Below are 26,445 nucleotides of genomic sequence, written 5' to 3' on the forward strand. Positions count from 1 at the left end.
ATTATAAGTGTATAGGACGAAGATATATGTATTTGCATGTGTATATACAATTTTCTCTCGCTTTATACAAACACAAACGTACTTTATACACTTGCGTTTGTATAAAAAATGAGAGAGGCGAGGGAGAGAACGAGAGTGGCGAGCGAGATTCATCAGGAGAGAGGTGAAATAGCAACAGTTTGCTATGAGGTACAATTAAATCAAACGATATTTATAGCATTTAATTTGAATTAATAGTTTGCTATTATATATACAATTTTCCCTTTTTTATTAACAACGGCAAAATTAGAGTTTGGCTATGTAATATTTGTTTAAACATCTCATTATGATTAAAATCTGATTTTATAATTCGAGAGTTATTATAACTAATTTTAAAATTAAATTAGATTAAAATAGTTTAGTCTTTTAAATTGAAATTTAGATACTCAAATATTATACGAATAATATTGTAATTTTTTTATATTAATATGGTATAAAAATACATCTCAAAATATTAATCAAAACTCATATAATTTGACTTTAAAAAAAGAGAAGTAAAACACGACAAATATTTTAAGAGAGGAGTGTCACAATTGTGTAGTAACTTAGAAATCTAACCAAACACGAAATAAGATAATTCTGCAATTTATCCTAAAATTGTTATTTTTATCTCTAAACCAAACGACTTCCTAATAGTAATATACAATTCTAATTCTATCTATGAAAAATGGTCAAAAATGTCCTTCCACCTATTGAATCAATTTTAATAACATGTAACTACAAATATTTATTTGTTTATAAAAAGAATATGAAGATATACAATTTATTAACTCAACGCCTTAAAATATTCCAATGGTTTATCAACTACAATTTGCTCAATATATATGAATGTATAAATGTATAAGAGTTGAATAGGATTTAATAGTTTTCATACATTATTGGAATTTCATGTTTATAAGAAATATAACCTAAGAAATTCAAATATTCAAATAAAATTTAAACTTTAAAACTAACCAAATTTCAAATCATGATTTCAGACTATCACCATTCATTTGCAAAATTTAAAATCATGAATTTGTTCTAGTAAAATATAAAACTCGACCAAATATAAACTTATGATTCAAATTTTATATTTAAAAAGAATTTAAAATCACAATTAGAGATTTCCAGGTCCTTTTTTTTTGTGGGAGAATTTGAAATTTGAAATCATGAGCTAAAGTAAAAATTTTGTACAAATTTCATAAACAAATGCTGGTTTAAAATCAAAACTTGAAATTAGGTTCTCAAATCCTATGAGCAAAAGCCTTCTATATGCATAAGGTTGAATAGGATGAACAATGTCAAGCAACTAGCCATAAATAACCAAGTTGTGAAATATAAAGCATTTTGAACCATCAATTATCATCCACATTGATGCAAAATTTGAAAACATCAGCTTGTTGTCAACAGTTGTTAATAACCTAATTACCCACCTATTGGTCTAATGGTCTATATAACCAAAACACTTGCTCAGCACACCATCCATGGAGCCCTAAACATGCTTGAATGGTTGTCAACTTGTCATCCTCCTCCTTAGCACAGGCACCTAAAAGAAGAAGAGACAGATCAAACATGTTAAATTTTGAATTTACACTTACGTCAAGTAACTTAGCGTTGTTTGGAGAAGAGAGATGAGGAGCAAACCTCATCTTCACATGAAGCCCTTATTTACAAAGGATCCACACGTAACACATTCTCAGACGCCTCCCATTAAAGAAGAAAGCTCATCAAAGGACCAAAGGTTCATAGCATTTTCACCACCCTGAGTAGCATCTGCATTGAGGAAGGCATCGACTGGTACATCCAAATTTCCTTCTGAATATGGCGTCTGATAGAACTTCATCTGGGATTCAAAAGTTGAAAATTCTTCAGGTGGCTTGTGTGCAGTGTTCACATCATCAGGCACCAAATTGTTGGAACAAGATTTTGGTTTCTCCTCCAGGTCGACACCTTCAATAAATTGAGCTTCATCGCATTCTATAGCAGCTGACAGAACAGATGATATGTCTGGAGTTCTTGAACATGTTTCTCCCCAACCAAAATCTGTGGGGCCAAAAGAGTTACTTCCTTGGTCAGAATTGAAGTAAACACCAGCAACAGCTGGACGGGCATATGAGTTAGGTCCTGTATCTACAGGAGTCGCACACAAAGCTTCGTAGCCATACAGAGTCTTTGTTTTCACTTCGAGAAGGCCCAAATTGTCACAATATCCACTATTCAAGTTGTTCATAAACATGGTGTTGGATAGAACTGGGTTAGAGCTCTCATCAGAAAGAACCTTTCGAGGATTTACCTTACCAGCTTGCCTCGAGGCAGGCACTGAAGCTTCATCAGGAAAGTTTACTTTAGCTTTATTGCCTCTGATTCTCCGAGCTTCAGCATCATAAGCTCTGGCAGCTTCTTCTGCAGTATTAAAAGTTCCAATCCAAACTCGGACCCCCTTCTGTGGATCACGTATTTCAGCTGCCCACTTACCCCATGGACGCTTTCTGATCCCCCTATACTGATTCTTCCTCTGTCTCTTGGAAGATTTCTCAACTTCCTTTGCATCAACAGATATCAATGATTCGGATCCTTTCACATACAAAAAGAAATAAGCACCTCAGACATTAACAACACCATAATTTGCAAGAACCAATCCATAACGATGACTAAGAAATTGAGAAACCCAGAGACACAACGTGCACATCACGTTCCCTGATAATTGCTTGTAATATATTGCAATAACAGGTTTTATCAAGCCAAGTTCTCCCAAAAGAAATTGGTATCTTTATCAAACTACACTTGTACATAACATGTTCCCTAGTCTCATATGCCCGAAACTTAAAAAAGAACACAACTTTATCATTTTAGATTTTTACTGTAGGCATCATGTAGACAACCAGTCAACCCCCATCAGGTAAGGGAATCATAATCTGGGGAACATGCTCTGTGGGTATCTATTTTTCACAACCAAATTGTGCTTGAACAGAGACTTCTAATCCAAATAAATAGATCACATGAATCTTGATGATCTTACCGAAAGAAATTGTTAGCTTGAGCAAACTATCAACACTGGGCCAAGAAGAAATTCAGATACAGCAGAAGCTAGCTAAAACTTAGATGCATACCCAGCCATCTACTTATGTTTATACTCACGAAACACCATGAAACTTTCATACATCAAACAAGAACTTACTACACAGCCCTAATGAAAGTAAGGGGCATCTTCTATCTGGAATTTTTTTCAACATCTTGGCTTTTGTTCTACACTCTGCAGATAAGCCATCTTCTTCACTTAGATGAATAGCCATCAACATAAATCGAATACCAATAATTTCAACCAAACTAATATTACAACCCATCTCAATCTAAATTCAGCATTTTTGGCAAAAACGGGAAAAAACATTTCAAGCCCAAAGAATAGCCACATTAAATGCAAATGAAATACCAATAATTTCAACAGATATAACAATTTTATAACACATTTCAAGCTAAATTCAACTTTTCTAGCAGAATAAAAAATCCCATTCCAAGCCCAAACAATAGCCAATAGTCGAACTAACTCAATTGAAAGAATACATGAACAATAAAAAGAAACACAACATTTTGCCCAATGAACAACATAGCAGAACCTCACAGAAAATGCTCATTCATTAACTCAGCTCATTTTGACACCTCCAAATTCAATTAAATTTCTCTGCATTTCCCACAAAGACAGAAATTTTTTCTAAAAACAAGGAGAGAGATTTTTATTTTTATTTTACCAGCAGAGGTTCCATAGAGTTCAGAAGCAGAGAAAGCAAAGGGTTTGATATCCAAACAATAAGCTTCTTCATCATCAGAAAAATCCTTAAAATCCAGAAAATCAGCTTCAAAGTCTACATTTTCAAATCTCAAGGACTTAGAGTGGTAATTGGAAGGATTCCTCTTCTTGTTCTTGTTCTTCTTCTTCTTGTTTTGCACATCGGAGCAACCCCATAACTGGTCGGCGGTGAGTCGGCTCGACGATCGAGGCGGCGGTATCCTATCGGAGATTATGGCACCACCACACATGCTTTTTCCGGTACCGGTGAGAAGTGAAGAGTTATTTTCTACTATGAAAATTTGCTTTTGCGGATATTTCGAGAAGAATCTATCAGAAAAACTCTTTAAATACATGTTGTAAATTGTAATACTCCCTTCGTTTAAAAAAGAATGATTTCCTTTTTAGTCTGTTTAAAAAAGATTGGTCCCTTTCCTTTTTTGGTAACATTTTACTTTCAACTTTTCACGTGGCATGTTTAAGACAACAAGATTAAAGGGCAATTTTGTATATTTGACATAACTTTAATTTAGGGCCACAAGATTCAAAAGTCTTCTTTATTTTCTTAAATTCCGTGTCAAGTCAAACTAGGCCACTCTTTGTGAAACGGAGGGAGTAGTAGATGCCTGGTGTTTCTTTATTGCCCCTCGTGTAGTCACTTAATTACGTATTTTTTTTGTCAATAGAAATGACAAATATGGTGTTTTAGATTTGATCATTAATCCTTTAAGTTTGTCGTTATATATGTGTTAATAACTTATACGATGTTTGGTAGGTATATAATAAATAAGTTATTCATGTATAAAATTAACAAAAGAAAGGAAAAAGAGGGTCCACCGATATGACAAGCAACCACCTCTCAATAGTCCTTTGACAAGCTTCGAAAAGTAGGAGAAGAAGGACGATTACACAGTACCAGACTTGAAACCTACACAAGTGTAGAAGCAAGGAGTGAGTACCAACAACACGGTATCCAGCAAGCAATCTAATAAGCGAAGAACCTAGCTAGAAAACGAATACTTTTTTCATCCAATCGAACCTCCTTAAACTACAACTTGCACAGAAATTAGCTCAACCTAACAAATCTATAATAAACAGCTCACAAGGCTCAATAGTCACAATTCAACACGTATCAAGTAAGTAAATCTCAATGTCAAGATCACACATAACAAGTGCATCAATCACAAATAACAAGTCAGAAATAAGCATCAAAATGCATCAAACCACAATAATCAATCTCTCGCCAGAACCATTTTCCATCGACACAATATCACTAGCCGTAACCATTTCTCATCGGCTTAAAGTTATGTTTCTCCATGAATACAAATTATAGAATTATTTTTAAATTTTTGTGAAAATATTTTTTTGATTTTCAGCTTCAAATATTTATAGTCAAAAATGATTTTCAGAATTTAATTCCAAAAGAAAGCAAAAAAATATGTTCACAGACAAACGGTCACTAAGTTAATCTGACATATGTAACTTCTTTGATTGTTGCATTTATCGCAGTTTCTCTTCCTTCGATTTGGTTTATTTTTGATAGTTTATTAAAGATCACTTTGATTAAACAAGTTTAATTAGTATTAATTGCTCTTTTGACTTTTTTTTATAAAGAAAATGAGGGTAAGAGAAGAAATCAGAAATGGGAGAGAGAATTATAAGGTGGTGAAGCGAACCCGCACCTTGTTGGTGAAAATTCAGATGACCAACCAGCTAAGCTACTAAAATTCCCTCGCTCCCAGACTAGAAAAATAAAGTAAGAAGAAAATGCAAAGTGGACAAATTCAGTAGAAAAAGATCTGTGAAATTTCAGAAATATGAATTCCACCAACCAAGCTACAAAATGTCACATCCTCACAGAGGATTATATATTACAAAGACTTGCCATGAGTCTGCCTGCCTGCAGTCTCATCCCTTTTCCTATCTCTACAATTCTTCCTCCTAATAAGAGTAGCACCACTCCTAGTGGTCGCCTGGCGCCTTCCAACATCTTTTGCCTTTTCACTTCTGTTCAATATAGGCCTCCGCGTCTTTCTCTGTTTGTCCAGAACACAAGAAGCTAATGCCCTAAGTAATACAAGCTTTACCTAATTTCTCTGCAAAAACACAGTTGATGTTCTAAGAGAATACATGTATATAATCAATTGGGATTGGTGTTGTTGAAGCCATTAGGCTTAGGTTCAGGAATATCCGTTTGCAGTTCTCAGCACCTTCTTTTTAAAATTTGTCACGCTGCATTGCGGACATATGTATTCCAGTCCATCTGTCTTTGCATAGTCCTGCAACAAGAAACAGCCCATACTTCACATCAAAAATCCTCTTAGAATACTAAGAGATGAAAGAGGTTGGTTATGGAGATCAAAGCGGTACCTTGAAGGCGCCAAGACCTGGTCTTCTATCACAGCCAAAATGTGCCCACTCACCACAAATCCCACAGTTAACCCAATCTCCAGCAGCACTACTGGAGGACATAAGGAAACATCATGTTAGACAACCACTATTACAACTTTGATAACTAGCAGCATTAAAACTAAACGAACAGGAATTGACCTGTTACATAACAAGCAGCACTCTCCATCCACGTCATCATGAGCCAATTCATACTCCAAAAGGTAAGTTTCATAATGTCTTTTAAGTGTATTCCCAACACCCTGGTTCAAGAAATTATTTTGTTAAAAGAGCTGTTCAAGTTTCCGCAAGTATACATAAAAAGGGGATTGAAAAATTAGAAGTAAGAAATCCTCAAGTAACAGTTCTAACGCGGAAGTATAAGCACCCACATAAACTTATGAACATAAACAAACATGCAGTTCTTTCAACCAGGTACAGAGAGAGAAACATGCTTAGTCAAAAAATTGTTGTTGAAATCGGAACAGGCTATCATATGTCATACTGAGTAGAGGCCTTACAGTCATCCTATTGGTTACTGTGTGATTTCGCATCTTTGAGAAAACTTGCCCTTTCCAATTGATGCCGTTGCCAACATGAAACCCACCCCTTGAAACCACCTGAAGAACATTTAATTTACAAATTAGAACAATGTTTGATAGTCCTGTCATTTTTTCTACAAGGGATTATAAAATATATTGTTCTACACCATTAGCAGATTTCTGAAATGTCCTTAATAAGCACAAAGACAAGAAAGCTCACCTCCCTATACAAGTTAAAGAGGTCAAGGCGTTTGGCATTGAGAATAGCGTCCGGAAACTCAGCAAGGCCACCTTGAGGAATGAGACGAGTATGCCCACGAAGAATTAAAAACTGCATTACATCTTTCAGAAATTCCTCCTGTAAATAGTTTGGGCAGAAAAGAGGGAACAAGAAAAAATGATTACAATTATCCATGTAGTTATAATCCAATCAGCAGAGTCAAGTGAAAAGACACATTTGAGGTGCAGAATGTATTCTGAGAGCAACTGGTGTTAAAAGAAAATCTCTTATCAGGTAATGCAGATTAAATAACTTGATTCCGTAAGATTGTGTCAACACATTCTCATCTAAGAGAACTACAAAGTTCCAAAAAAAGGCAATCCTTCTGAAGAACAAAAAATCCTGTAAGGCCCCTATACATCACATATCCTAGAATGAATATTGTAAATTACCATTGAATGATGACAAGCTTCACAAATACAATGTCTGAAATCCCAACACATATTTTTCTTAGAGAATAAGCTTAAGTGTTCAGAAATCAATTATTTATAGAGTGTTCTGTCTACTTACAATAATTCAAGTTACATAGGTAAGAGCAGATAAACAACATCATCCAATGCAGAAATCAGATTCCTTAAGCAAAGTTATGCATGAAAATATATATGAAAGGATCTTAGAAAGTGGAAGGTTATCTGCATCAGCTGGTGTTACACGTATAAGGACGCAGGCGAGGACCATCTTCTTATACATTGTAGGTTTACCATGAGACTATGGTGGAATATGTTTAAGTGGTTTGGCACCCCATGGCAATACCAATAACTGTGAAAGAGTTGATGTTCAGCTGGAAGAGTGGGAGAACTTGTAGGGCTTGGAACATGGTCTTTCGTGCGTTAATGTGGTTGTTTGGAGAGAGAAATAGGAGAGTTTTTGAAGGAGTAGAGTCAAGTTTCTCTCAGTTGAGGAGTAGTCTCAGTTTTATTATTTTCTTTTGGTGCATACACAAAGTCCCTTGTTGAATAGATGATTGGGTGGAGTTTGTAGAGAATCGCGTCTTCTTGTAGATTCTTTACCTTTTGGTATACCCCTTGTATACGGTATTTTTGGCCATGTTTATGAATGAAAATACATTTAATGGATCAAAAAAAAAGAGAAAATATATATGAAAGGAAAACTTATATTACCTCAGAACACACATGTATTGGGCTTCGCCCACAACCATGTTTCTTCAGTGGAAGAGGATTCAAGGATATAATTTGCTTAGCCTGATGTGAGCTTGATGCTGATTTCCGATGGGTGACCGGAGTTACTCCAACATTGCTACCCTTAGTTGAAGGAATGATGGGCAGATTCGTTTTCACCTGGTTCCCATCAAGGCTATCCAGCTCCGAAATTCGTGAAAAGGGTAGCATTTTCTGATGACGAACATGAGGAATGGGCCTCATAGCAGCAACTTTGAGTTTTTGTCTAGCAGTCACCAGAGGTGTTGCAACACCATTCCCTAATCGACTTTCTTTCTCTTCTTTCACAGCCACATGATTTCCAGGTGTTGACCCATTTTGGCAAATATAACTCGCTCCCTGATAAAAGTCAGACCTCTTTCTACTAGGAGCAGGCGGTCTTAACCATGCTGGAGGATCGCCAATCTTAAAATTGCCAAAAAACCCATCCTTCCCTTGCTTTGTGTAGAAGAAAAGAAGTCGTTGAGCATCATCTTTCTCAAATGAAGCTACAGCTAGTCCCTGAATGCTAGCAATGCCAAGTGCAACTAAACTACGATATGAAACATCAGGAGCCAATTGTCTCAAAACCTGAAAATAACGGAACATGAAGAACAAAGTTATAAAGGACTAACTAAACTTAGTGCAGGTGGTAAACACCATCAACGATGAATATATGAATTAACTCCTTTCTTTTTTAAAATTAATGAAAATATGAATAACTAATAGTGATCCTAGAATTCAGCACACAATCCTTTGATGGTACAAATATGAAAAGGTGACTAAGGAACATAAAAGAAGAAGACCAATGACTAGATCAACCATTACATGTATAGACCCATCCTCTAACATACTAACCAGAAGGCAAACTTTTGTAACTACAAATTAGAAGAGGAGAGATACTGAACTTAGTACAAGCACAGAAACTGTTTTGTTCTTATCAGGACGCACATATACTGATTAAATCATTCATTAGTTCAAAGAAAACCTGGAGTCAAATTGATTGGATTCACCCCCTTCTTCTCTCAGCGTTTCTCTCAAAAAGATTCAAGGAGGGAACAAAAAAGAGAAACAAAGAGAAGTGAAAATAAAGGACCTGTGAAGCCCACATCGGAACCTTCATGCAAACTTCAAATACTTCTGATCCACAAGCTACAGACATTGATCTCCGAGGCGCAGATATAGGTGGTCTATTTTCCTCATCACTTGGCAGTACATGAACCAGTGTACTATTTTCAATGATTTCACTTTTTATGTGATTCTCTAATAGCTGAAAATTAACAGGGAAATATACATTAACCAATCTGTTGTCAGAGGGAGATTAAAGTCATTAGCACATACATGAACATACTGCTAAAATTACCAGATCATCAAAACATGTTTGAGCGCTGCCTGAAACTAGAAGTGAAATATGAGCAGAACTACTGGTTGACAGATCACATCGCATAGTCACAACACCACGGGAAAATGTACCAGCCTGAAGAGGTGGTGGAAGGGCACTGTATCACAGAGAAGCAACATTAGGGGCACAAAAGTTTGACAAGAGAGCAGGACATGAACAGAAAGTATTTAATCAGGGAAGTGCATATTGCTGATGTCTTGGTGACTGACAAACCAGAAGAAAAATAAGCAAATCTAGCAGAGATTCCTCATAGAATAAATGAAAGTAATCAGTTATGAAACATGTAAGTTTCCTTGTCAGATGCCATCAACAGGTGAATTAGATTTTAAGATGCTATTCACCATCAAATTTTAGAAAAGGAAAATAACAACTCCATAAAGCAGGTCGGGAAATTAAATTGTTACTGCTCCACAAGATCCATCTGAGAAATACCTGACCCGGTTATGCAGCTTACTCCCTCGCATCTGGAATAACAAAAAGATATGCAGTTTTTTCAGTACTTGATCACGTCTTACCAAGAAAATATTTAGTGATTTCAAAAACGTCCTACTTTCTCATTCTTCAGTAGGCATGCAAAAGATACAAAAAGGACGCATGTAACTGCTAGGTTGTGTAATTAATAAGGTAGCATTTGCGCAGTCTAGTAATTGCATGGCTTAGTAAATACAAGGTTTGTTCTTTGTCATGATGTAATTACTAAGTAATTCAACATCATGGTTGGTGTGTTTCACAAGTGGTAATTACAAAGCCATATTTTAAATTTAAAAATAATATGAAAAGTAGCAATATGAACAGTAAATAAGCTTTATTACAATACGTGTATCTAATCATAATTTAAAATAATTTATAACTCCCTTTGTTTCAATTTGTTTGTCTAGTTTTGACTTGGCACAGAGTTCAAGAAAATAAAGAGAACTTTTGAAACTTGTGGTCTTAAATTAAGGATACATATAATGTACCAAAATACATTCTTTCCACCGTATTTTGTCAAGGGTATTTTTGTAAACAATTTTTTTGTGGAAATTATGCAAGGTATGTTATTTTTAATACACCCAAAAAACCAGTGTATAAGAAATAATCTCAGCATAACTAATGATAGCATTACTCATACACCTTATTCAACACTTCCTTATACACCCTACCAAATGATCCCTTAGACAGATGGTAATAAGCCAAAAACAGGACAAGTCTGAGCAGCTCAAGTAAAGAAAATGGTGTCAAATGATAATCATCTGAAGTAGTTTTACTATACTTGTTATCATAAGCGGCTTCCATTTCAAGGTGATAAAAAGAGGAAAATTTTGGTGCAACTTACTTCTATGTTTAAGAGGGCATTCAGACCATCGGCTATAGATCCCAACAAGCATTCATCCTGAGCAGAAGAAGCCATTCATAACATAAGTAATGTGTACAATTAGTTCCAAACATAAGATGATACAACTTAGAAGATAAGCTATGAAGAGTATATTATATGTTTGTGTACATGTAAGCTGTATATCTTCAGTCATAAACTAAGTGCATGAAGAATAAGGAGAAAGTTTGACTAACATATTGCATTTGTAGCAATAGCTATTTAACCCAACTTCTTTGAGTTGCTCAGAGAGTTGATTTGATTGTTTAGATAAAGTTCAGAGAGTTCAATTCATAAAGAAATTCTCACATTTTGTTGTCAAACAGCTTGATAACATATTGCAGTTGTAACAATAGACAAATTAATCTAACTTTTGGGGTTTGTTCAGATAGGATTTCGTAAGAAAGGATCACAATTGTTGTTCAGAATAGAATTGATTACAACAACAACTACGTCTCAGCCCCAAACAAGCTGGGGCAAGCTATATGAATCCTCATTAAAATTGAATTGATTAATGAATTTAATTTTTTGGAAGTCAAACTCTTTAGAATAAAAAGGAAATTGTGCCACGTGCACCCGAATAGAAAGAGTACATGAAACAAATCCCATACCAACGAGCATGGCAATCCACAGACAAGAAACCTCATGGTCACATCATCATCATAGATCTTTATGGCAGGAAGAGCATCAGAATTGCTTTCTTCGTCATCGTCAGGACCTGCCTCAGGTGGAGGGACATCAATGTTTGGAGGATCACCAAGCAGGTGAGGACCCATATTATCACTGTCCCTCTGACTCATCTCAGGGAGAACAAAATTATTTTGTACACAGTAAAGCCTGAAGGATGCTTGTGCAAGTTGGAAAGCATCCCAAACATGACAAGTTGAACTGCAGGAGACAAGTAGACCTCTTGAATCAATTCCTTACACCAAACCACACAGATAAAAAATCATGTATAAATTTTATTACAGTTAGCTCTCCTAGAAATGCAATGTAGATAAGAAATCAATCACATGGTCAGCTGATCTGAAAGTAACTAGTACTATTATTTGATGTAAGCCTCTTAAGAAAGACTCCCTTTGCTGTGAAGTGTGCTGACAATCTTGAGTCCTTGACAATCCCCAGACAACATTCTTGATAATTAAAGAGACCTCACAACATTTCAGTAGATATAAGGTCAAGAATGCCACAAAAATCAATATGAAAAGCTCTGTGAAGTCTACCACTAAGCCACCATCAAACAAGAAAAGAATGCAGTGTAAATCTTAGACAAATGTAGCAGACATGGGAAAGGATTGAAATAGAAAATTTGATAAAAACAAAAACACCAACAAGATATAGCTTAATGGGAATGTATAAATCCAGATAGTTTTCTAAAAGGAAATACACAGCCATATTATTGAAGTCAACTGTGAGAATACATCTGTTGTTCTCTAGATAGAGAATATGCACCAAAAGGAAAGTACAAGCAATTAATATATGGAAGTCCAGAATAATGCATCAAATCACTGCACATCAGAGTCTCCGCTAAGATTACCTCTGTGCCACACATAAAAATGCATGTCGGAAATGGGATGCTGCATAGCAGGAAAATGCGCTCTTCCAGTACATCACATAAGGAATTCCCTGCAAAAATGAGCATAGGAGTGGAACAAAAAGAAACCATCCATTAGTTTAAATGAGGAGATTTGACCAGATCATCAACTGATTTGGCGAATAACAGGTAATCTCTCACCTTAGCATGAAGTGCTTCAGCCAATTTTTCTCCATTTGGGAGCTCCAAATAGACCTACAATTGGATCATCAAGTAAACAACGGAACTAACACTAATGCAATTTACGGTCCTAATAGTGCAAGTATAATGTGACCAAAGGAACACTTCAAAATAATTGGATCTTCAGGAGAATACAACTTAACCACTAAAAGGTGGTTTGATATTTATTTCTAAGACATTTTTTGAATCAAGGCATTACTGATTATTAGGTATTTTACTAAGAAATGATCACCTTGATTTCTATTTTTTTAATAAGTAATCACCTTGAAGTCTATTTTGCTACGACAAATAGAAGCTGTATCATTTACAGTACCAGTTAGAGGAACAAACACCAATCTGTAAACAAGACACAAACCAACATATTGTTGAACAAACATCCATACATGAATGAGACCAAAATACGAGAACCTTTAATCACATGATCTCAACCGCTAGACTGAAAACATAAGCACAATAACAACCTTCATTGAAGTTATGCAGAATTATCACAAATTTGATTCTCCCAAATAATAACCATGCACCTTTTATGGTTAAAGAGGGTGACTCTGCAAAACAACTGACTGGATCATATTTATTAAATTAAGTGAAATAATGCAAACCTAACGATCCTGCAGATTATCTTATAATCTGAATCTAAACCCTTTGGTAAGATATATTAAAATCCAATGACTTGGCAATGGCTTCAGAAATAACATGAACTACCAAAGCTGACGTACATAATCTGTTTAATACTTTAATAAAATCTTTAAGACATCAAAAAAAAAAATCCTTCGAATATCCGACCAAGGGAGATGCAAGAAAAGGCACTACTAGCACAAATTCTCTTGAGAAAACAATGGAAAGAAAGTTACATACAGCGGTTGGCAGCGCGGAACTAAAAAGTCCAGAAATGGCCTCTGCAGAAGACAAATCAAGACCTCCCCAAACAAGTGAACCAACTTCATCATTTGAAAGATGTTCTCCTTGCAAATATACAATATTTGGCTGCCATGAATCTAAAACTTTATGAAATTCATCGGTACTTGGGTTTTTCAACACTTGCACCTACATTTAGCAAATTGTAATAGACATAAGAAACTAGTTCATATGCCAAGCTGATGATGAACCTTGCTACCGAGAGGTATCAACCCAGAACATGTTAAATTAGATACAAAACCAATTAATAATGATACCCACCTCCAAACGCCCTGATGATACAATCTCCGGGAAGCAATATCTCGGCTTACCATCATGTACATCTTTCTTCTGATCATATTCAGAAGTACTCCCACATAATACTGCAAGAAGACTACAACTTTGTCTGGAAGTTCCTTGGCAATGAAACATCACGTTAACCTGGCTTTCCTTTCCTAAAACTATTTCACAGCTACAAAGAAAATCTAACTGCAGCAGCTAAACCCCACTCCACTATAATCTTACACCCTGAATCTAAACTCTTTAGCAAACCCTGCAGAACAAAGAAATCCTATTATACAAGTAAGAACATATAAAAATCCCCAGCAGAGCAAAAACACCAAACCTTCAACTCATGCATAAACCAAAAGAACCTAACAAGAAAACTGCAACATATTGATCTCATATATAACCACCAAATCCAGAAAATTACCAATAACCACTTAAAAATCAAGTCTTTGGTCACAATATCAACCAAATTCATAAAATTACTCATACCCAACTTGAAAATCTGTATTTTAATCACAAAATTACACCTACCCACTTCAAAAAAATCAAGATTCTAACATCAAAAACAACCCAAATCCTGAAAATCAATGAACAATCAAACGACCGGAAAAAAAAAACCCAACTGGGTATAAGCAAAAAAACACTCACCAGATAGAGAAATCATAGAACATCAACGATTTCCATTACAGCTCCGAATCCACCCACGAATTGAAAACCCAGAACAGCTAATTCAGCCACAGATGAAAAGGCAAATAAAGTAAAGAATAGAAACCCTAATACCCTTTTTAAAATCTACAACTAATAATCAATGTAAAAGAGAAAAAAAAATTATATGGAAACAGAATACGGAAAGTTAAAAGTTCGTGTGATTAACGAGTAATTTTTTTTCACATCTTAGCTGTTAAATTATTAAATCAACTGTTAATTCAACAGCCAACAAAAGAAGAAAAAAAAAAGAGATTAAAATTTTTTTATCATAAAGTTTTAATCTTTACGTCTATAATCGAACTTGAGTTTAGAGTAACAAAAACACTCAAGTTGAAAAAAAAAAAACAATCTACTTAATTTTTTGATTAAATAATTAAGAAACCCAGAACTAGAAATGTTCATAAGGAAGTTAATAAAGCAATTCTGCCGATAATTAATCTAATTTAGTTTAGAGGATGAGACTAATCACTCATACTCTTTTGTTTAATCATGCAAAAAAAAGAACAAGATTAAACAAGAGAAAATTCTATTAAAAATTTGTGGGAAAAAATTTACTAAAGTGAAATAATATTAAAATTTGGGTTTGTACATAAACAGGGTCAATTTTATTCTTGTTATGTTGTTTAGTAAAACAATAAAATGATGTTGTTATTATGTTTTGTGTTTAAATAAGTCCTTCAACTAATAAAATAACTCAAAAATACTCTTCTTACTAATAATTGCTTTAAATTAAAAAAAAAAAAAAACTAATTTTACCTTTGATTTATTTGAAATATGTTATTTTACCCTCTATTTAAAGTTTGGAACAAATGCTTTTAATTGTGACGACTTGAGTAAAAAAATTAGACTAATTTAATTTTTTTTGAATGTTAATTTTATGTTATATATAAAGATGGATTACTTGCGTTAATTTTTTTAACTAAATATTTGTTTACTATTTTCTTTTAAAACTATATATTAACGGTCCTTGACTGAAATTAGAGATTACTTAAAATTATGATTTATATAACATACACTTGAAAAGAAAATAATTGTACCAAACACATTTCGGTGTGCTTCCCTTTTTTCATTATCTTTTAATTTAGGATTTTATTAATTTTAGCGTATATTTGAATGTCTTGATCAGGTGAAAATTAATTTTATATTATTTGATATGCAGATTAATTTATTCTACCTGAAAGATGAGATAAAATAATTTCAAATTAGATGAGATATAAATTTATGTCGTTACTAAATGTAGTATAAAATTTATTCTACACTAAATTTTCAATATCTCATTTTATTTCACTTATCAAATGAGCAAAGAGTTCGAAAACTAAATGATTCATGGAAGAAAAGAAGTGTCCAAAATAATATGCAAAAAGAAAGTTGACACTAAATTAGTGTGTTATATGACCTGCTCAGATGTCCGTCAATTAACGTCCATTTAAAGTGTATAGAGCATATAGTGCAATAACTTAGTGTGCTATAGAAGTCTTAATACTAGGACAAAACTCATATTTTTGTAGCCTTTTATCGACATTTTTTCATCAACTTGATTTGACCTAATTATAGTAGAGAGAAATAGTGCTTATATGATACTTTTTCATAAGATTTTTGTTTTCTCAAAGGTATTCAAAACTCTCTAAAGGTAACTTAGTATAAAGCTTAAAATTTATCCATCTCCTTATATTTATTTATTTTTATCATTTTTGTATCAAAAAATGTCTAGTGAACAAATTATTAGGGTTCCATTATTTTGGGATGGTGAAATCGTTCACAACAATAATAATGTTCATTATAGACGTAATAATGCTCATTATGTTGTTCACCACAATCTTATGTTAAATTTTCAGTCACACTTTTTTTTTTTTTTTGGTTTCCCACCTGGTGTCCGGAGCCCACATTTGAGCTTTGACTAAATTCAGATCGCGCTCTGTAGGGCCCATTTGGGGGTGGAGCTCCCAACAGGATTTTCTCCATACCCAGGGCTCTAACCCGAGACCTCTGGTTAAGGGTGAAACACTCCCACCAGTGCACCACAACCCATGTTGGTAATTTTCAGTCACACTTGACTGCAAAAAAAAAAGGATACAATTTGTTAAATTGACTATAATGGGGCAATAAAGTCCTTTTTCAGGATTTGAAATTAATAATGAATTTGTGATGATCGATACCTTATTTGTCACAAAACTCTTTACACCAAACAAAAATTAGTGTCATAAAATCCGTCTTATCAACAAGAATCGATTCTACAAAGCTTGTTTCATCGATTAAAATCAATGTCACCAACAGATTCAACACTCAATTTCATTCTCAGGAGATTTCATATCTATTATGTCCTAGCTTTGGTGGACAAAATTATCTAGTATCTATTGCTAGTGAAAGGCGGCCAGTATCCCATGGAATTAATTGAAGTGCGCGAAAGCTGACCCGGACACCACGGTCATAAAAAGAAAAGAAAGATGAATTTACTCTGAATACTCTGATGATTCCTTTTTCGATTCATACCCAGAAGGATAAGCAAACTTTTTTTAAAAAAAAAACATAATATTTGGGTATATATTCTTCCATGTCATAGAAGAAATGGGGGAACATGAAAACAAAATTTCCTCCCTACATGTAATAGTTGAAATACCTACAACAGAATCAGACTTCATTGGGGCTATAAATATAGCTGTATAAGCTCATCACTTACTACAGATGGTGTTAGAACGCCCAAATCCGTGAATAGTAGTGTAAGATACTGAGGTGGTGTATAATCGCGAGCAGATGTTTCAACCTCCACCTTGGACGGAATTGGCACCCCAAAATCAATTGGACGTAAAGCTGGAACCATATCTTTTTGGTCCAGTGGATAGAGACGAGCAAACTGCAAGAAATTACAACTTGTTAGGAAGCAAATGAATCCCATAGCATTCTGTATGTTCATCTAGTTAAAATGTCCCTCCTTAAGAAGATATGTGGTTCGGAATCCTTAATGTAACAGATAACATGCATTCAACTTACCTTGTAGCTTTCAGCAGCTACATAGACTGGTTTATTCATGCTCTTAGCTACCAAAGCAATTTGGTAGGTTCCCATCATGTTGATAACGCCTCCACTTTCAACCACACCGTCTGCCCCAACAAAAACCATGTCAACTTCATCCATGCTGTATGCCACAGCAGAATCTATTAAGAGTTTCACAGGAACATCAAGCTTGGCTAGCTCATTGGACAATCGCAACCCACTCCTGTCTGGCCTCCCTTCTGCATTTTAGATAATGGAATCTAGATTATCATGCAATAAAATTAAACAGTAGCTCATCTTCTCAAATAGGTCTAGATGAAAGCATATGCAATGCCACCTTTCATCATTACCAGGAAACTTAAAATTCAACAAGTGTTGCATAATCAAAGGAAACTCAAAAAAATAATTCACAAATTAGTCGTTGAGAGGAACTGGGAGAAAGAGAAACAACATTCTTTTTGACAGGGGACTACAGAAGAGTTGACTCCTAAATTCCATGAGGATCTCCGTAACCAAAACAAATAAATAAATGAGCAAAAGCAAAGAAAGTTCTCTCTCTCCCTTATTTGTATTTAACTGCCCTAAACATTATTGACTTTTATCTGGTTTACCAGCAAGCAAAAGTTCGCTTATTAAGCCAGTAAATTGATGAAAGGAACCTTTTCCATTCACTTCTGCCTTACCCAACAAATATGAACATACATGCTGAGAAGGGAGAAAACAACTGCCACTTAATTGATAACATATAGAACTATCTAACTCTAGCAATAGTTCATATGAACTAGAAATGTAATATTTCTACACAAACCAGTGCAAAGAACTCGAAAATTCTTCCTATTCTGAGCTGCTGTTTTCAGAACCTCAAACACAACTCTGGAGAAGCCATGTACTAAAATGGTGCAGCCATCAAAAATAAATTCTTGGCTGAGCATTGCAATTATCTTCCGAGCCTGCATAATAATTTTTTTGGAAACATTGTGTTAGTTTGATCAAAATGCTTAATATTTTTCCTTTTAATAATTGCATGGTGTACCTTATAAGATATTTCCCCAAACTTCTCTGCACGTTCAAGAAGGCGAGACTTGGCTGAATTAAAGTCCTCATATTCCAATGCTGAAGTTCTTGTTACATAGCGCATGAACAAATCACAACCAGCTGTCAAAGAGATGGAGGTTTTATCCCATGACTGCAATACAAACATAAACAATGAATTAACAATAAAGCATAAATTTCTCAAGTCTCTCACTATGCTTGCAATCAAATTTGACTTGACTACCATAAGATAGATGTACACTGTCCAGAAATCTACTTTTACACATCAAAATACAAGGGTCCAACGACAACAGGTATTTGAGAAGTTGAATAATAAAGTTCTAATGACATCTGACATATGCCATCAAGGGCGAAATTGGATAATCACTACTGCACCGGATCTGCATCCATGCTGTTGTATTAGTTCATTGAAATCAAGTTTCGTAAACCACCACTATTTCTCCCTTCAAACCCAAAAGACATGCTTCTCTTTTGATAGGTACCATACTGAGTTAGTGACAATCATCTCTAACCAAACCAAATCAAATCAAATTATATTCCTCTGATGGCAGGACTATATCGGATGGTATGGCTCATTGATACTTAGTTCTTTCAGCAAAACAACAGTGACCTTCAAATATACTTTTAAGAACAAACAAAAAGGACTTGTCAAAAATATATTCCCTTGGCATCCACATTCTATTTATGTTAGCTCAGAAACTCAAAATATCAGAATAGACTTTAGAGAAACAGATCCATGTCTTTCAAGAAACTTCTAAATCTCCCGTTGAAGAAAACACAGCAGCACTGTGTGTTATGGAGCCAAACTCCTTGAACCTAATTTACAACTTTCACCACTCAAGAATATCTCAAAATTCCACATGGGGACATATTAACTAAAGGAGAAAAAGAACCTACTTTAATTCTTTAGCACAACAGCAGTTACCCATTAAATACATATAAGGACTGAAAAAAATAAAAAAGTACTTTGTCTAAGAAGCATTACCTAACCTTATTATAAACATGTACCATTTATATCGCTCAATACATCTTAAAGTTGTCTCCAAGGGGAGGCTGAGTGGTTAAGGTGTAGGAGTAACACTGTGTGCATTGGATTCCCAACTTCGCACTCCAAAAACAACACAGTATGAGCTCATCAGTTCCACCCTTGGCAGATAATAGGCTGCCGGGTGAAACTGGGCCGAACACCATGCCATAAAAAGAACAAACTTTTCTATTTTATGTCTAAAAGTAAAAGTAACTATAATGTTAACACTTGATTAAAGGATTCAGGGCGACAATTCCACCACCACAGAAAAGTATTTTAAAAAACACAAGAGCAACACTTCCAAAAATAGTTGTGAAAAAAAAAGGACCATTTTGTTTTCCTTTTTCCTGTGTAAACATTTTCAGACTACAAGAATATGAATGCTGCATTAACATGAATGGGCAACAATGCTACAAAGACCATTTGAGAGGTAAATATCAAGTTAATTAGAGTAGAGTGTAGAGCTCCCAGACTCTTCATCACCACCACCATAGTGGTCATCGCATTCACCGAAAATCACCAAGAGATCTTCTCCACCACCGTCCACAGCCACCTTCAGTGTCATTATAGGTGGCAGCAGTCTATTTATCACTCTTGCTACCCCAGGAAATAAGGCCACCAGCATTCATGATAAGTTGGTCAATAAAAAATGAGCAGATTTGGGCTCCACACTATAGGCTTTCTCATATTAGACTTGAACTTCTTCTCCTACGCCGCAAATGGTATGCTCCATTTTGCCATTACATCCCCTTCACTTCTCCAATTCCTCCATTTTTCTTCTTCTGTGTCCACTCTTTTTGTCACCTCTTTTTCAAAATGGGTCAAAGGGTGCAATATATCCATTTCCTTGACTGTTGATTGTAGGATTACCACTTCCACCAATTAAACAACTCAAAGTGCCAAATTTAAATGAGTAGGGGACATTCTAATTTTAAGGAATTAAGAAGAACCAAAACAAAAAGAGCATCATTTGGAGAACGATAAAGAAAGAGAAGATAAAACAATATGCATAATAGTATTGCGACTTGGCAACAGAAAACAAAGTTCGAGTAATTTCAATAAGAGCAGTGATAAGAAAAAAAAATCGAACCTTGAGAGAATCAGAAGCTTTTTTGAGTTCAATTTCAAGCTCCATCATAGTAGTAGCTTCACTGGACCTTATAACCGAAGCCAAAGCCCTAATAGCGGCAACAGCCTCAGCCAAATCAGGCTGTTTACGCCAATTATTGAACTCATCAATCACACTAAATTTCCCACTCAAATCTCCAGACTTAGAAGAATAGTTCGAGGATACAGCGTCTTCAGATGGTTGGTCGACAGCAGCCTGAGCCTGAGCAAGCCAGTCACTGGTAACAACTCCATGATGAGCCGCTCTAGTCTGATAATACGCCGAAATGTCAGGATTAGGTTGCTGCTCCTGTTGTAGGGTTTCGGCCATAGATGATGAAACGGCGACTGAAAGAGGAGAAAGATGGTGACTTTCAGGTTTTGCTACGACGTCGTTTTGGTTTTTGTCGAGAATGAAAGAAGCTGATCTACGCCACATCTTTTTCGGGAATCGTGCGCTTTAAGCTTTGAGGTGGAGAATCGCCGGAAAAGTTGTGAATCAGATTCTGTTGAATAATATGAGAATTTGACGCTAATCAAAGTTCGGGGAACAAGAACTTAATCCAAGCGCCTAATTAATTAATTAATCATTTAATAGTTCTCACTCCACAAAATGGATTTATCTTTATCTTATTCTTTCAAAAACATATAACTTGAGTCAATTGGTCAAGCAGCTAAAAATGGCTTATTTTTATAAGTATTTCTATTAAAATAGCTTTTGAAAAATAATTTTGGATTGATTATAAATTATATAAAAGTATTTTTCATAAGTAAATTGTGTTTAGAGTTGTCAAAATAGGTTGGTCCAACTCAATCCTAACGGGCTACAGAATTAAATGAGTTGGGACGGGTTGACTCTTTTAATTAAATGGCCTATAAAATAGCAGCTCAACCCAGCCCTAAGCGGGCGACGGGTTGGGACGGGTTGGCCCTTCAACCAAAAAATGGACAACATTGTCCTCTTAGAAAGAGTACAAACGTTGATGTCTGATGAATACGACATCAATACATACAAAAGTTTATTCATGAATTACACATACTTCAGTGAATATTTACAAAACAAAAACATAATAGCCAAGATACAACATTCACAAGATTCATCCGAGCAAAAAACATTACATGATCACTATTTTACAATAAAGGAGAAGTGGAAAATTAGGCATAAAAACAAAAGTAGAAGAGGTCAATGATTCATAGTTATAATGGAGTAATGGGCTTGGGTTAATAAGAAAATTTAGTGGGATAATGGCCCTAATATGTAAAAGTTATGTAAAGAAGTTAGACTTGATTTTATATTGATATTTTAAAAATATTTATTGACAAAATCTTAACAATAAAACACTACATAAAATATATATAATAAATATTTTTAAAATTCACAGCCCACAGGCTAGCCTCTGAGGCTTTAGGGTTGGGCCTACGAGGCAAGCGGGTCAAATGAGGCTAGGCTAAAAAGTCTCATTCCTAAATTGACTTAAAAAATTAAGCTCAACCCCATTTAATTCAAGGGTTGGGTTGGGCCGATCTAGCGGGCCAAACCCGTTTTGACAGCTCTAATTGTGTTTGATTAATTTTTATTTTTTAATTTAAAGGGTAGGGGAAAGATGCCCCTTTATATTATTTTTTAAAAAAAAGTTGCACAACTATCCTGGTCCAAAAGTTGGCCCAAGACGAGAACAAACAAAGACAAAAATTAAAAACAACAAAAAGGATAGAAGAACCTATTGAGAAAAGAAGAGTCATCTGCCAGAAACTTGGCAGTGGAACGGACCCATCGGAGATTCCGCACGTTGGAGCTGCAGTTGTCTTCACCGTTTACCAAGTTGACTTCATTGAAGCTCCATCTTCATCAGCTATACGAAAAGTTGTTAGAGAGGTTACAAATCGATCTCATCTCCCGTCATACTAACAAGCTGAATGTTGTACTCTTATTGATAAACATCTCCTCAACGCATTAATCTTATTCACCTCCAAAGCCACACTCGACAGAGTATCCCACCTTCCTTCCAAAATTTGAACCATAGCCACAGAATATCAGATTCTATAATGACTTGCTCAATCATATTTTCCATACAAAACATTAAGCCTTCTCTAATAGCCCTGGCTTCAGCCACCAGATTTGTAGAATCTTGTAGTTTGAACCCTTTTGCAACCACCAGATTACCTAGATGATCCCTTATGCAGAAAGTTGTTGAGCTGAGTCCAGGATTACCTCTAGATGTTTCATCAGTATTACATTTGACCCAGTTAATAGGTGGAGGAAACCATCTTACGATTTTGAAACTAAAATTAGCTCTATATCCTTCTAGAGATTCAATCATGTGATCTCATTTATTGCTCTTAGCCACCATATGAAATCTAATCTTCATCAATAGTGGTATTAATTTCCCAAATAGTCTTTCCCACTTGAGTAAGATCCACTATGTAGGATGGTATTTTTTTCTTTTCCATATGAACCACATAATAATCAAAGGCAAAACCTGAAATGCCACCTTAATTCTAGAATTGCCATATGTCTCCCACCATCTTCTTATAGTCGGCTTCAAATTTAGCATTGTGCCTAATATACCTGCTGCTCTGGCATAATGATTCCAAATTTCCTCAGCTACTTCACCCTTTAAGAATAGATGTTCTGTTGTCTCAACCTCGGGAATAGAACAACATCTGCAAAATTGAGAAATATGAGAATTTCAAGAATGCATTAAGTTAGCTACAGAGACTTTACCTTGCCAGATTCTCCAAACTAAGAAAAAGAACTTGAAAGGTAAATCTTTCACCCATAACATCTTCAAATCATTATTAGTACTTTCTTTTTATCTTAAAAGGTAGGGGTGGACATAAATACTGAAAAACTGAAAAACCGAACCTAACCAAATTATTTCGGTTCTTCGGTGTCGATTCTTTATTTTCGGAACTTCGGTTCTTCGATTTGGAGTTCGGTGCAAGGGTCCTGAAACTACGGTGCACCGAAGAACCGAAGTTTTATTAAATAAATTTAAAAATATTTAAATTTTATTACTTAATTAGTTAATAATACGGCCCATTTCAAATTTTAAATGACAAAGTCACAAAACACAGTAAAGTGAACCCTAAAGCCCCAAAATCTAAAATCTAAACTAAACAAAAGTTCAATTCAATTGAGAAGCGCCGACCGCCGTGTCCCGTGACTTTAGTGATCGGTCTTCAATCTTCACTCTTCTCGCCTCAGACCATCGCCGACGGCCGACGTGAAAAAAGGTACGTATTTTTTGGATCATCGTTGTCGATTTCATTTATAATTACTTGGGCATGAACCTGCTGCCCTTTACGAAGAACAGAACCAAGAATTTCTATAGAATTTGTGCAAGATTGCAAAATTGGAGCTATTTTCTATGCTAAAACTTCTTCTGTGTTGTGAAAAACTGAATCTTGGATGAAAGGGGAATTGCGTTTTGGAGAAAGTGCAGCAGGCAGCGGCGACTGAATCTTTCTTTTGCTCACTACTTTAGTTTTCATTTTTTTTTTTTGCAGATGGAGAATGACAATAGAGTTGGTGTTGGTGGTTCAAGTGATGACTTACCTAATAATAAAAATGATAGCAATGACAATGACTCACTTGGCAGTGACAGTGTTGGCACCCAACCTAAAAAGAAAAGAAATAGCACCAAGATCCAAAGCTTGGAATCATTTTGATAAGGTTGTTGAGAATGGTATGAGTGGAGCGAAGTGCATGTATTGTCACCAATTTCATACCTATACTTCCATTAATGGTACAATTGCATTGAACCAACACTTAGCAAGGTGCTCTATTTATAAGTCTACTATTGAAACTACTTCTCAATCCAAGATAAATTTCTCGTCTACTGATGCACGTGCACCACTTTGGAAATTTAAACAAGAAGTAGTTAGGAAGGCTTTAGTTGAAATGATAATTATGGATGAACTACCTTTTGGTTTTGTAGAAAATGAAGGTTTTAAAAAGTTTATGAGTCAAGCCCAACCTCCATTTAGAATTCCTTCTCGTAGAACAATAACAAGGGATTGCTATGCACTTTATGGTGAACTAAGATACAATCTGAAGAAGTCTTTTAGAGAAATACAACCAAAGATTTGCCTCACCACTGACACATGGACCTCGATACAAAGAATAAATTACATGTGTTTGGCTGCTCATTTCATTGATAGAAATTGAGTGTTGCATAGAGAATACTAAATTTTTACCCCATCTCTAGTCATAAGAGTGAACAAATGACAGAGGCTATTGGTAATTGCTTGCTTGATTGGAACTTGGATAATGTATTTTCTGTTACTGTTGGCAATGCTTCTTCAAATAGTGTTATGATTACAGAATTATCTAAGCAGTTAAATATGTGGGGAACGAACATAATTGAGGGCAAGCATCTTCATGTGAGATGTATGGCTCACATACTTAACCTAATTGTGCAAGAAGGTTTGAAGGAAATTGATATCTCTGTCAAACGGGTTAGGCAAATGGTGAGGTATGTTAGATCATCTCCGGCAAGAACAAGAAACTTTGTGAAATGTTGTGAAGTCCAAAAGATATTGTCGCTAGATATGCCTACTAGGTGGAATTCTACCTACTTGATGTTGGAAGCGACGCAAAGCTTTGAAAAGGCCTTTGATAGATTTGATCTTTTTGATGAACATTTGAAAACTTATCTATCTACTCATATTTGTGAAGATGGAAGTATTACTGGTACACTTGCATGTGATGATTGGGCAAATGTGAGAAGTGTAGTAAAATTTCTTGAAAAATTTGATGAGCTTACAATAAAGGTTTCAGGTTCACATTATGTTACATCTAGTGTTCATTTTGAGGATATATGTGAGCTTGATGTATACTTGAAACTGTGTCTTACAAGTGAAGATCTTAATTTGAAAAATATGGCTGATGGGATGATAAAGAAATTCAAGAAATATTGGGGAACTCCTGATAAGATAAACTCAATGATTTATATTGCTTCTGTGTTAGATCCTCGCAATAAATTTGTGTATGTTAGCTTTGGACTTGAAGAACTATTTGGGGAGGAAAACGGAAAGAAAGTAGATAAACAAGTGAAGGCTTATATGGAAACTTTGTTTGAAGATTATTTAAGAAAATATTACAAAAGAATCTACAATATCCATCATCTCCATCTAGATCTACTTTATCGGATTTATCTGATTCATCTAGCTCTTGTTACTCAAAATTCGAGAACAAAAGCTTTGAGAACTAAGCTTCACATGAAGAAACAAAAGGAAAATAGTGGAAGTGGCGCTGCTAAGTCGGAGTTGGAGAAATACCTTAAAGAAGACCAAGAGCTTGAACATGATGATTTTGATGTCTTAAGTTGGTGGAAAGTTAATGCTCCAAGATTTTCTATTCTTTCAGAGTTAGTTCGTGATGTATTGGCTATTCCAATTTCAAGTGTCGCATCGGAATGTGCATTTAGTACCGGTGGGTGTATTCTTGATCGATTCAGAAGTTCTTTGACTCCTAAATGTATGCAATCTCTTGTTTGTGCTCAAGATTGGCTTAGAAAAGAGCCTAATTCTATTTGTGTGGAAGAAAGTTTGGAGTATCTTGAGAAACTTGAACTTGGTGAGTTTTCATATTGTTTGTGTGTTGTAAAACTAATCTACTTATTTATGTTGCTTGACATTTGTTTAAATTATCTTTAGAAATGGCAAACAGTGGAAGG

General features: G+C 35.1%; 3 protein-coding genes across 4 annotated transcripts; all 3 read right to left on the reverse strand.

Annotated features, from left to right (window-relative positions):
• Window positions 1-1,319: 1,319 nt before the first annotated feature.
• LOC102586220 (ethylene-responsive transcription factor RAP2-12-like) lies at window positions 1,320-4,120 on the reverse strand. 2 transcript variants are annotated; one of them, XM_006362033.2, is made up of 3 exons: window positions 3,765-4,120; window positions 1,663-2,592; window positions 1,320-1,564 (listed from the first exon to the last, which is right to left on the reverse strand). In XM_006362033.2, the coding sequence occupies exons 1-2, from the start codon at window positions 4,051-4,053 to the stop codon at window positions 1,715-1,717; spliced, it is 1,167 nt and encodes a 388-aa protein (XP_006362095.1). In that variant the 5' UTR covers window positions 4,054-4,120; the 3' UTR covers window positions 1,320-1,564; window positions 1,663-1,714. The 2 variants fall into 2 exon arrangements, with proteins under 2 accessions (XP_006362095.1, XP_006362096.1); XM_006362034.2 differs by having other exon boundaries at window positions 1,617-2,592.
• Window positions 4,121-5,585: 1,465 nt separating this feature from the next.
• LOC102586778 (AT-rich interactive domain-containing protein 4) lies at window positions 5,586-14,828 on the reverse strand. The gene is made up of 16 exons (XM_006362035.2): window positions 14,527-14,828; window positions 13,873-14,143; window positions 13,552-13,740; window positions 12,658-12,711; window positions 12,460-12,548; window positions 11,534-11,810; window positions 10,887-10,943; window positions 10,004-10,035; window positions 9,533-9,668; window positions 9,266-9,439; window positions 8,134-8,760; window positions 6,953-7,090; window positions 6,712-6,810; window positions 6,353-6,453; window positions 6,173-6,263; window positions 5,586-6,081 (listed from the first exon to the last, which is right to left on the reverse strand). Exons 2-16 carry the CDS (start codon window positions 14,020-14,022, stop codon window positions 5,983-5,985), a joined length of 2,313 nt encoding a protein of 770 aa, XP_006362097.1. The 5' UTR covers window positions 14,023-14,143; window positions 14,527-14,828; the 3' UTR covers window positions 5,586-5,982.
• Window positions 14,829-17,035: 2,207 nt separating this feature from the next.
• On the reverse strand, window positions 17,036-21,403 carry LOC102587123 (translation initiation factor eIF-2B subunit alpha-like). The gene is made up of 5 exons (XM_006362036.2): window positions 20,748-21,403; window positions 18,611-18,763; window positions 18,386-18,527; window positions 17,575-17,816; window positions 17,036-17,437 (listed from the first exon to the last, which is right to left on the reverse strand). The coding sequence occupies exons 1-5, from the start codon at window positions 21,201-21,203 to the stop codon at window positions 17,231-17,233; spliced, it is 1,200 nt and encodes a 399-aa protein (XP_006362098.1). The 5' UTR covers window positions 21,204-21,403; the 3' UTR covers window positions 17,036-17,230.
• Between the last annotated feature and the right edge of the window lie 5,042 nt (window positions 21,404-26,445).

This window comes from Solanum tuberosum, unplaced genomic scaffold, assembly GCF_000226075.1.
Source record: "Solanum tuberosum cultivar DM 1-3 516 R44 unplaced genomic scaffold, SolTub_3.0 scf00376, whole genome shotgun sequence".
In the NCBI taxonomy this organism is placed as follows: domain Eukaryota; kingdom Viridiplantae; phylum Streptophyta; class Magnoliopsida; order Solanales; family Solanaceae; genus Solanum; species Solanum tuberosum.